At 32.3% G+C, this 12,589-nt stretch overlaps 1 protein-coding gene across 1 annotated transcript; it reads left to right on the top strand.

The window, feature by feature from the left end:
* On the top strand, positions 5,626-12,589 carry LOC109361333 (MICOS complex subunit MIC60-like). Its single transcript, XM_019606789.1, has 12 exons — positions 5,626-5,773; positions 5,921-5,984; positions 8,132-8,824; positions 9,017-9,154; positions 9,252-9,404; positions 9,583-9,660; positions 10,074-10,166; positions 10,296-10,415; positions 11,061-11,138; positions 11,288-11,467; positions 11,874-11,975; positions 12,118-12,589. The coding sequence occupies exons 1-12, from the start codon at positions 5,763-5,765 to the stop codon at positions 12,349-12,351; spliced, it is 1,944 nt and encodes a 647-aa protein (XP_019462334.1). The 5' UTR covers positions 5,626-5,762; the 3' UTR covers positions 12,352-12,589.

The following is a 12,589-nucleotide window of genomic DNA, read 5'->3' as shown; positions in this document are numbered from 1 at the left end:
GAAAAGATGATGGAACCCAGAAGCATGAACATGATACCAGGATCCGCGAAAGCTGTGGCCTTAGCAAACCTTGCTCTTGATACCATGTTAGATCAGCTGCATAGGAAGGAAGAGAGAAGGGAGAGGAGAAGAAGAAGAGAGAAGGGAGAGGAGAAATGCAAATGGAATTAATAATGGAGATAAGGCCAAAGGGCCAATACATATAGGAAGTTAAGTAAATACAAAAAGACAAGACTACCCTTTACTAATAACTAAAATACATTTAACAAACCCTAGATGATACTTGTTCTTAGTTTAGCCTCATAGTTTTAATTTTACCTGGATTTGTTGATCGGTTGTACTTATTATTTTGGTAATAAAGTTCCCTTGTTCCAAAAAAAAAATTAATACGGGGTTGAGTCTTCTAAAATATACTCAATGTGATGAACGATTGAGATTATTATACACTATAAATGAACTTACATTATAAAGTTGTCTAAATTTATTTCCGCTAGAATTCAATTCAATTACCCTTGACTCCTTGAGTATATGTGACAAATATTGTACTAAAAATATGAAATGAATTTTTTGATTATTTGGTTGTCATGATATGATATGGACTAACTATATAAGTATAAATTATATGAGTATGATAAGCTATTATATTTTTATTATTTTGATACTCATTACATAGTTGACCATATAAATTATATGTATTTAATCAAATTAATTTATATTTCAATTCCCGACAAATAAAAAATATACTAATGAGTGGAGATGATAAATACACATCATAAGTTTTTCATTTCTATTATCTCAGTTGATCCCATTTTATCATATTTACCTTCTCTATCAAAATAATAATAATTATGAGTGATAAAATCCATAATTCATAGTTCATTCAAATAAAAAAAAAACACTCATATTCATTTATTAAAGCTAATGAGTTTAAATATAATCCAATGAATAACTTTAGTAATTGATGAATTTGAATTCATCCGTTATATCTAATGAATATTCATAAATATAACCATTTTGGTAGATATTCAATCCATCCAAAATACAAACATTCAAAAATGATATTCTTTACTTTTCAATTTCATTTACTATCTTAACTGTCACTTTCTTATAGTGCTCTTCATCCACTCTGAATTTTTTATTAAATTGAGATCAACTATAAGACATGTGGAAGTAGTAAATATTAAACGTTTGATCTTAAATATATAAGATATATATATATATATGTATTAAAAACTTTACATGTAAAACTTTAAATGTCGCATGCTTGTGGAATATTTCGAAAAACTAATTTTAAGTTAGAAGGAAAAAAAGTTTTTTTTTTCAAAATTCTAAAATGATTTTTAAAAGTGAGTTAGAAATAGTGTTTTTTAGAAACAAAGTTTTTCTTCAAAATATTTTTAATTCAATTAATAAAAATAAAATAGATTGGATATGAAAATAAAATCATGAATGAATTCTAATTCATCCATTAAGTTTGGATATGGATATATTGAATAATATAAAATATAATTTATATGAATTAGTGCATGACATTCCATTCATCTATTGTGATCTAACCCTATATCCATACATTTTTCGCCATAACTTTAATTGATCTATAATGAATAATATGTTGTTCAAATGAGGTATCCTCATTATAATTGATAAAGTTATCACTACCAAGTACTTAATGTACTTGTATTCCCATAAACTCGAACTTTAAATATTATTGATGTGGTTGGCGATGTTTGAAATAATATATTAGTCTCACACTGTTTAATATTAAAATAGAGTAAATTAACAAGTTGTATAAGATCTTTAAATGTTCTTATGCCCTTTATTTGAATGGTTGTAGTTAATGATACACAATGATCGCTTCTATTGTACTAGTAAATGGTATTAGAATCGATGATTTGGTTAAGACATGATGAACTTAAGAGGGAACAAGCGTATAGGTGTGTGGTACCCACACTTAGGGGAATTGTTAAATATATTTAGGTGTGAAGTTTCACATTGAATATAAGCGGATGACCGAAAGAATTTATAAGTAGAAAAAATATAGAACCATTGCCTTGAGATTTCAGTTTAAGACATAGTATCTCAATTGTGATTTTTTATTATTCTCGTGTTTCAATAACAATAAGACTTCCCATTAGTTATAGGCTCCCCAATTATAATGAGATCATATGTATCTATTAAATTTAAGATAAACATTCACACCACTTAGTCAAATGTGAACTCAAACCTTATGCTTTATTTGGTGTATACTTGACTGTTTTGTATTTTAGGTTGTTTTTAATAATTTAATCAATTGTGTACTTCCTTGTTATTTTTCATCTTTCAATAATTGGTGTAAGATAATGATTAAGAGTTTTAAGTTGTATTATTTTATAAAATAAATAAGGGCGATCCAAATTTAATGTATTAAATTATTAACATGAATTTACTCAAGCAAAATCAATTTAACTAAATTGAACCAAAAAGACGTTAGTATAGTGGTGTAAGGTTCAATTAGACTCTGAGGGTGACCAAAAGGTCAAAAGTTCGATTCTTGAGAGTGTTTCTTGTTGGGATGAGCAGCCGCACACCCCAAAAGAGATTAGTTCCTTAACAAAGGGGAAATGATACATTTGATACTACCAAAAAATATTACTTAACATGACATCTCAAAATATTCAAACTCTTGATACATATAGAAAATCTATAAAAAGATCATAATCCATTTTCATTGGGATAAACAACTATTAGTTTAAATTAAGTTATATGAATGTACATTAAATAAATAAACACAACTTCACTAGTTGATAATTGATTCTTTACATAAATAACATTAAAGCTCTTCAACCAAATGTTTTTCATACTATGATATTTTGTGATTCCCACCTACAAACTACACTCACCTTTTAAATAACCTAAATCTTTGTTTTGAATGAAAGAAAAGAAGAGGAGGGAAAATGGATGAAAAGAAAAACAATAACTAGCCCATACCAAATTTTTTTTCCAATCATTGAAAAATAAAAAGATAGGTGATTTTACAATTTTACCCACTCTTCATCCTTATTACATCAACAAACTTTATCTTGATTCAGAAAACGATATATGTATTGACAATGTATGAATTTTATACATTGTTACTACATTATTTATCATTCATATTTAATAATCATTGATTATTCAAAAAAGTAATATAAATAAATGGTGGATGATACATCAATTGTCTATACATTTTTATAGTAACACTATGTAGATATTACACTCATATATATATTTTGGTACATACTCTGATATTTATTTATGTCATTTTATTATATCCTATCAAACAATTAAAAAAATCATCCTATTTAATATTATTTTTCTTTTCTTGTACCTTCCCCATAAGAGTGGAAACAAGTGAGGTTAGGGATGACAATAAAATCCGACCCGTGGGTAACCGTGGAAATATTTGCAACGGATATCCATAATAATATTTATGTGCGGGATCAGGTTTTGTGATACCCGTCCTATGGGTATCCCAAATTTATATATTTAGTTTTTAGTTAAATTTTTATATATATTTATTATTATTTTAAGATTATATAACATATACTTTATTATTATTTCATAATAAATTACACATATTTGACTATGATCGTAATTTTATCATATAAATATCATATTATTCATGTAACAATTATTTTTACATATTGATTATTACAAATTATATAAATATATAATTAAAACTAAGACTCGTTGGGTACCCACAAATACCTGCTATCCGCATGGATTCCCGTAAATATTGCGGGTTTGGCATGGGAAAGCACTACCCGTGCATGTTGTCATCTCTAGGTCAGGTCAGACTTTGCTTTAAACATGCCAAACCAATATAGCATATATGAGCCTAGGCCTAACCTACTAGCCTGTGTAAAAAAATTTCAAAGCCTAGGCATAGCCTGTTTAAAAGTCTGGTCTGATATGTTAGTCTGTTTAAAGCTCTGTTATACTATAATAATGATGTAAAAATCGTACTATACTGGCCGGTTCAACCGGAAAACCGGTGAACTGATCTCCTAACCGGTACGGTACAAATGTTGAACCGGTCAAGTATCAAAATCGGTCAAAACCAGTCAAAACCGATGAACCGGCCGATATTTGACTAAACCGGCCGATTTATACAAATTTTTTTTTTTTGAAAAAAAACTTAAAAATTTAAAAACTCATCACAAGGTGACCCATCTTTCCAACCATTTTTTAACACTTCAAGGCACATGCTTCCAAGACATACTTAGATTATACCTTTTTGTTTCTAACATTCGTGTGTAATCTCAGTGACATTTGTGTAATCTTGGAGTACTGTCTGAAGATAAGATTTGGTGCAAAAATATAATATTGATATGAGACAATTTTAACTCCTTGGTGTTAAATGTTAAAACTCCAAATTTATGTGATATTTGGATTGATATATGTTTTGTAATTTAGACTTTGAATTTGTTAAAGACTTAAAGTTGTTTGTTTATGTGAATTTTGATTAGATTATGAATATGAATTATAAATTTGAGTATCTACCTATTTTGAATTTTTTTTGTTATAGGTTTATATATATATATAAATATAAGTAGGTATGTCCGGTTTAATCGGCATGCAGTTTAATTACTGAATCACTGGTTGAACCACTGTACCAGTACTCTGACCGGTTTGATAATCGGTACGGTTTTAACAACATTGCTTGAAATATGTCATCATGTCTATATTTAAATATGTTAATATTCATACTTTTAATAAGACTTTTCTAACCCTAATAATTAAATTATATTTTTGTAATAAAATCACACACACATATATATATATATATATTATTTATATTAAAATTGTATAATATAACTAAGTAGACTGACCTGTTAGGTTTAATAGACCGTTTGGATACCTAAAGTTTGGTCTGCTAAAGTAAATAGGCTTTTCAAAAAGTTCGAGTTTATTATGTTCACGAAAAAAACATAGCCGGACCTAACCTGTTATAGCTCAAACAATAAATCTCTGATAGGCAGTCTGACATATTTTCACCCTTACTCATCGTTAAGGGTGGAAACAGGCCAGACCAGACTTTGCCTTAAACAGGCTCAGCCTATATAGCATATAGGAGCCTGAGCCTGACCTGTTTAAAAGTGTGGTCTGACCTGTTAGCCTGTTTAAAAGTCTATTATACTATATGGTCATGAAATAGACTACTATCTCTACATTTAAATGAGTTTTTAGGCCTACTTTTAGTTAGACCCATCTAATTCTAATAATTAAATTATATTTTTGTATACATTTTTATATTAATATTACATATATAATAATATTATTTATATTAAAATAGTATAAATTCAACATTCATATACAATATAACTAACTAAATAGGCCTGTCTCTTAGGCTTAATAGGCCTTTTAGGCAGCCTAAAGCCTAGCATGTTAAGCTAAATAGGCTTTCTAGAAAGCCTGAATCTAACCTATTAATGAAAAAAACCTGACCTAGCCTAGCCTATTATAGGTCAGATAATAGGTCTCTGATAGGCAGCTGACCTGTTTTCACTCTTGCTCACCCTCCTCCAAAAGCAAATAACTGAAAGAGTGAAGTAGTAAAAAACATAAATTATTTTTTCCTCCTCCTAATGTTTTAAAATCACGTAAACACCCCATCACATATTGTGCATAAAGAGGAGGATCGGACAACCCTCCTTAGAAGACGCAAACTTTCTCAGTCTCCATCCACTATCCCACTTCCACTCTCATCAAATCAAACCCATTCTCTTACTCAATTCACTGCCATGTTGCGGAGGTAAGCCTGTCTAAACTAACATCCTTTAACACATTTTTATTATCATAATTAGAGTGGCGTCAGACAAGTTCAAATCCCGAAAACAGTCTTTTCTGTTGCGAGTAACCCACGAGGTGTAATAATTCCATCTGGTGTTTATTATTTCAGGTCGATTTTGGAAATATCATCTCGCCGAACCCTTAGAACCAACCCTAGGCGTTTTATAACTCAGGTACGTTATTTATGCTGTTCAACGTTTATTTCCAAGCAATTTGTGGAAGAATATAGTTTTATATGAATATGCCACAATGATGATAGTCGTAAGTGAAACTCTAGTTATATAGCAACATATGTAGTCTGGGCACTGCAATTGGTTTTATTGTAGTTCTGATTGTTATTATGTTGCCTGTACCACAATTGTGGGAAAATACGGTTAGCTGCGATTGCCGAAACCACAATTAGCTTTGCAAAGGAATGCATTTTGGGTGCTGTGTATCTTTGGATTCAGATCGGTGTGTTTATAAATTAGAAAAGAGAGTGAGCAAACACAAAACTGAACATCCATTACTTCTTTGAAAGTCGAATACATCACTTAAATAGAGTTACCCGAAGTTTGGGATATATGGTCCTATAGTCAAAGGGTAAGTTAAATAACCATCCATTAAGGGTTCATTTGCGAGTTGAGTTTTGGAGGGAAGGAACGGAAAAGAATGGTTTTAGCTGTGAAATACACTTATGAGATGATTCTGAAACCTTTCCTTCCTTCTCCTCCAAAACCCAACTCGCAAACGGACCCTAAAGGCATTGATTGGATTCATCGTAGGTGAAACAACTTAAGGGAAAATGCACAACACTGACTGAAGAACCCAAAATTGTCAAAATGCCTTAGAGCTGAAAATATAATGTTAACATTAATAAGTTTACTAATCCTTAAGCCCTCCCCTTCTAGTTTTAAATGCTGTCTTGGTTGGAGAAAACCTGACCTTCTATGTTTCGAAGTCTATAAGCTCTGTGTCCTTGCATCTGAATTTTGTCCCCCTTTTCTTTTTCAAATATTATGCGAGCCTCCTTATTGTTGAATGAAATGATCAAAGTACCAATTATTTTGTTGCTCACAAGGTTAGATTTGTAGGGAGTTATAAAATCACGGATAAGACGACCCTTCATTATATCCATCTCCTTTTACACTTTTGTATTATTTGCTGCAGTGACAGTTTCGTTTTCCATCCACTTTTTATTTTCCATCTGAGAGAACATCCGTTATCCCACTCCATGCACAATGACCATGAACTTTTGATGAATGGTTAAAAAGTTATAATTTCCAAAATTAATAGTCAAATATTTAAATCAATCAACCAATCAAAAAGAGTAGCACATGGTTGTGGCACATGGAGTAGGACAGAACATGTTGTCCCTTTCCATCTTTTCGTCTTCTTCATTTTCTATATACTTCATGCTTAGTTGGCTTTTGTTAGATTTTGCCCCATACTCATGCATGATCATACTTGTGGATGTAGCTTCCTAAATAAAATCGAGATATGTTATGTAAATAGGACACACCATGAGGATGAATATATTAGAAGCAGTGTTTGGAAGTTAAAAACAAAACTAAGAGGTATCTGGCTTCTAACTGATGCATAGCATGGATAAATGTTTTGATCTGATTAGAGCAAACATGCTTAATGAATAGTTGGGTACTTGGGTTTCACCAATTTTATGTTCAAACGTAGATAGTTATGCTACAAAGTAGGATAAACACAAAAATTTTAGAATGTAGTAGTTTCTAGAAAATAATTACTTAGCTTAGACAGTGCTAGATTCTTGACAATCTTGGAATATTTGAAGCAGAAAAGCATTTTTCATCATTATGATGGAACTGTCCCTCTTTCCTGCATATGCCAATTGTTACTAGGTTGTATTAAGGTGTCAAAGCATTTTGCTCTCAAATTAAGCATCTAATCTGTGTGCATATTTGATCTCTATGTAGTATGTAATATATTGAATTACTGTTCCCAGCTAATGACATTGTTGTGCAATGCTGTAATATTTTTTGCACATTTCACTTGTTTCTAGCACAATGATTAGTCAATTTACACTGCAATACTGGGGCTAGTACTACCCCTTCTCATCTATATAGTATATACTAGAGTCTGTTGCACTAAATTGATTGTAGGACCATAGGGTAGGAAAGGTGTTAATGTTGAAACTCTTATTATTGCTAAAAGAATACAATTTCTATAATTTACTGAACTTTATGTTAGCTATATGGACTACTTAGTTTTTAAATATTGGTAGTATTGTTTCCAATTTTAACCAGGTTCTCATGTTACCGTTAATTTTCTGATTTGTTTCCTCTCTTTTCTTCATTGCATGATTTAGCAGATACCTTCACATTTATCTTCACGAAAGGAATTCTCATCTGCATCTAAACCAAGTAGGGCCCCAGCTCCTGGATCTACAGGAAAGCCACCCGAGTCCAATGGCTCTCTATCAAAGTTTTTCATTGGAAGTGTTGCTGTAGGTGCTGCTTTTCTGGCAGCTTACCAAACTGGTTATTTAGATCAATATCTTAAGAAAGAGCCCCATAGTGTTCCCCAGGAACCTCAGGTCATTGCTAGTAATGGAGATTCAGAGAGTGTACAACATTCAGTGGACCAGTTAGTTACACCATCTATTGAGATAATTAACAATGAAATTCCTGTTGTAGAAGAGGCAGAGGTGAAGATTGATACCCATTTTACATTGCCAGTAAATGCAACAGACGATCAAGGGGATAAGGTGATTCAAGTGAAAGATGAATCTAATATTGTTGAAGAGGTTACTGCTGCTGCCAAAGAAAACCAGTTACCTGAATATCCTCAAGTCAGTCTAACATCTGATGGTCCAAGTAAAGAATCCATTGTGCAGTCTGAAGAGGTTGTTAGCATAAAGAGCACAGAGACAAACAATGACCCAATACCAGAAGTGGAAACTCAACATATTTCCGCACCTACACAGACCAGTGCAGTTCCAGATGACAATGGGCTGAAAAATATTCAACCAACCCAACAGGAAATAGATGACAGAAGAGAGGTACTTAAGCATTGTCATGACTTAATATGCAGTTTATCAGCTACAGCTTTTTTGGTTATCTTCTGTGAACATATCCATTGATTCAGTTATTCCATAGCATTTTCTAAGAGTCCTTTTCCTTTTGTTATTTTCTAAAATGAATTTTGGCATATATTGCTTTTAAATATCTTTCCTTTTGTTACTTCGTTACAGAATTTATTAGGTGAAGATATAGAACAACCCACCCTCCTTGAATCATATAACTTAGAGAATAAGTCTGAAGGAAGCCCAGCGACTTACTTATATGGTGATGGTTTTACTGAGAACAGTGATTCTATTCAAGAAAAAGAGGTTACTTTAGAATATTACTTTTACTTTTCTTTATTTTTGTTTTGTGGTTTATTTGTGGTCTTGATCACGCATGAAAGCTAACTTGTTGAAACACTAGCCACTTAGTGGTGTTTTGGAGGAGTTGAATGATGGTTACATTTCTAAGGATGGGAAACTGGTTCTTGATTTCTTACAAGCCATCCATGCCGCAGAGCAAAGGCAAGCTGATTTAGATGTACACGCTTTTAATGAAGAAAAGAAATTGTTGAAGGTTTGGCCTATAACATCATTAACTTTTGTAACTTACTCTCTATTCTATTAAAGTCAGCATAGAATGATGAAATGAGATTTTGATACAACGTGAAGCTAGATTTTGTTTGATTTTTTATTTTTGATATGATGTGCAAAGCTTCCTAATCTTAATTTGGCTACCACCTTGTTCATGTTAGGAAAAATATGAAAAGAAATTGAAAGATGCAGCTGCTAGAGAACTCATGCTTTCTGAAGAGACTGCAATGTTGGACAAGGTAATTTTTTTGTCAGTCTTTACATTGAACTTAATATGATTTTTTATTGTTGGTTTTTTCTCAAACGCATGAGTTGGAGCAACCAAGAGACATTGAGAGAGGCTGCCACATGATTTTAAACCGAGAACAGTTCCTGTACAAGGGACTGTTGTTGTTCAGTATATATATTTAATTCCATTCTATTGAGTTTGAGTCAATAATAGTCACATGGAAATAATCAGCATCAAATTTGAACTCAGTCTGCCAGGTTGTTTTGTAATTGTGAAGATTATGCATTGATCAAACTGAATGTTTTATCTTGTATGTGATGTTTGCCTTTCCTTGGCTGTTTCTGTCAAGATGACCATAATCTAAATGTTAAAAGTTATTCACTCCATATCCATGTTTTTACTTCAATGCTTTTAACTTTTCAGGAGTTAAAACGAGAAAGAGCGAAAGCAGCCCTTGCTATCAAGGCACTTCAAGAAAAGATGGAAGAAAAACTGAAGACAGAACTTGAACAAAAGGTGCAGATTTAGCTTTTTGTTGGTAGTATAAGTACTGTTTTCCTCCTTTGTCTGTCTCTTTGCTGTTACTGTTATCATTTTATATTATATGATATCTGTTACAACCAAGTGCATCTTTTGTAATGGCAGGAAAGTGAAGCTGAAACGAAGTTGAAAACAGTTCAGGAATTAGCGAAGGCAGAGTTAAATGCTACTATAGCAAATGAGAAGACTGCCCAAATTGAGAAAATGGCTGAAGCAAATGTTAATGTGAGGCTTCTTCTCAAGTCATGGATGAGTAGATACACCTATATTTAAATTAGTCATACTAAAGTAAGGGTGAACTTCAATTAGTTTAGGATAGGGAATATATAATTTTAATGGGTGGCTTATGATAGAAGAATTCAATAGCTGTCATACTTTTGTATAACTACTAGTACAAAAATTTTCTGGGGAAACTTCTATGAAGAGTAATTTCTGTCATACTAGTAAAAAATTTATTAAAGCATGCAAAACAACATCCATTTATGGTGTTAACTTTGTTTTGCAATTTTTATCAGATCGCATCCCGTAAAACTGTTTCATAGACAACTGCATTCTTAGTCATTACTTTGTGAGTTTCTAATCTGAAAAAAGTGTGTTCACTAATGTAGATCTTTTGGTATAGTAAGTAATCAACTTTTCGTTGTTATTAGAAAACCAATTTTGCATCTATCTCGGAAAGGATAAAAACACTTGGTAGATTTTTTTATAGTTGCAAAATTGACACCATAACCTTGGCTGGGAAGCTTGGTTTGAAATTTCTATTAATGGACATTCATTTTTACTTTATTTCATGTATCTATTTTTCTTATACTGTTGTTCACAGTTGACATCTGACTTGATTGAAAATTTTCTTTCCCTCCAATTCTCAAGATAAATGCCTTGTGTATGGCATTTTATGCTCGGTCTGAAGAAGCTCGTCAAAGTAATGCTGCACAAAATTTTGCTTTGGTAATATTTTCTTCTGTTACTTCATGCTGTTCTTCTTTCTACTTTTTGTCCACAGAGGGCCTTATTGGCTAAATTAGTTTACAGTATTTTAAAAAAATATATGCAGTTTTATTTATCAATTTCTTGATACTAGTGAATGAATCCTTCAGGGAGCACTTGCACTTGACAATGCACTGTCCATAGGATTGCCAATCCAGAAAGAAATAGCATCTCTGCAGTCTAATCTTGAGGGTATAGATAAAGATTCAGTTTTGAATTTGGTGCTAGAATCTCTTCCTGAAGAGACACGGACCAATGGCACAGACACACAGCTGCAGTTAAAGCACAAGGCAAGTTGTTTTCTTGTCTGTTTTTTACTTTGCTTGGATTACCTTTTCAATACAAAATTGGCATATTTGTATAAATTATTATACCTTGTAGAACTCTTTATGATCTTCTGAAACTTATATACTCTTGAATCTTGATGCTTATAGCATGAGTGTGAATCCCTTTGATTTGATTTCTTTGTTTTCCAGTGGTGAACAATCCCATAGCTTGTCTTTGGCATTCAGTAATGCTCCAATCTTCTGAACCCAACTGATAAATTCACACGATGCACTATAATTGACTACTAAAGCAATCTATGGAATTATTGAACAATGTTTGCAATTTCCTGAATTGTCCTTGTCCATTACTACTTAATACCATGCCTATTTAGACCGGGAAGCTTTCTGAATTACTCCTACTCTATTGCAGTTTGATTCCTTAAAAGCAACACTACGACACTTCATCTTCTTCCCACCCGGAGGTGGAGGTATATTGGCACATTCTTTGGCACATATAGCATCCTGGTTGAAGGTATGCAGATCACCCGGCTCTTTGATACATTTGCTATTTTTATTTCTTTCCCCGCCCTGACTCCCGTTTATCTAGGACATCCTAAAGTTCAAGATGATACTCAGAATGTATATTTTCGTGTTTAACTTCGGCTTCTGTTCAGGTTAGAGAAGATGACCAATCAGGTGATGGGGTTGAATCTGTCATCAACAAAGTTGAAAGCTACTTGGCTGAAGGAAAACTCGCCGAGGCAGCAAACTTTTTAGAAGAAAGTGTCAGAGGTACCGGAGCTGCAGAAGGTGTTGCAGACTGGGTGAGGCAAGCAAGAAACAGGGCTATTTCTGAGCAAGCAGTGGTTCTTCTTCAATCTTATGCTATTTCCATCAGCCTTACATAGTTCTCAAAATTTTGAATATTTACAAAACCATGTTTATTTAGTACCTAAGGTTGAAGAGATTATCTTATAATGCCAACGGGAATTGCCAAAATTATTGATCCAGAAGGGAAACAATTAACCTTTTTCTTTCATAAAAGTTGAAATTCATTGGTTCTGTCATATCTATGTAACTAAATGCCAACTCCAATGGCTTTGGAATAAAAGTTATGCCAGGTGCTGTATAATTTTCTGTTTTTTT

The sequence above is a fragment of the Lupinus angustifolius genome, chromosome LG01 (assembly GCF_001865875.1).
Source record: "Lupinus angustifolius cultivar Tanjil chromosome LG01, LupAngTanjil_v1.0, whole genome shotgun sequence".
Lineage (NCBI taxonomy): Eukaryota > Viridiplantae > Streptophyta > Magnoliopsida > Fabales > Fabaceae > Lupinus > Lupinus angustifolius.
Note: the sequence above shows the minus strand (reverse complement) of the source record. Positions and strands in the feature narration are given on the sequence as shown.

Bases quoted from the DNA above. Each gene is read 5' to 3' on its own strand.
- LOC109361333 (XM_019606789.1), top strand. The intron at 10,416-11,060 runs GTGAGGCTTCTT...CCAATTCTCAAG, and splicing joins TGGCTGAAGCAAATGTTAAT to ATAAATGCCTTGTGTATGGC. The intron at 11,468-11,873 runs GCAAGTTGTTTT...ACTCTATTGCAG, and splicing joins AGCTGCAGTTAAAGCACAAG to TTTGATTCCTTAAAAGCAAC.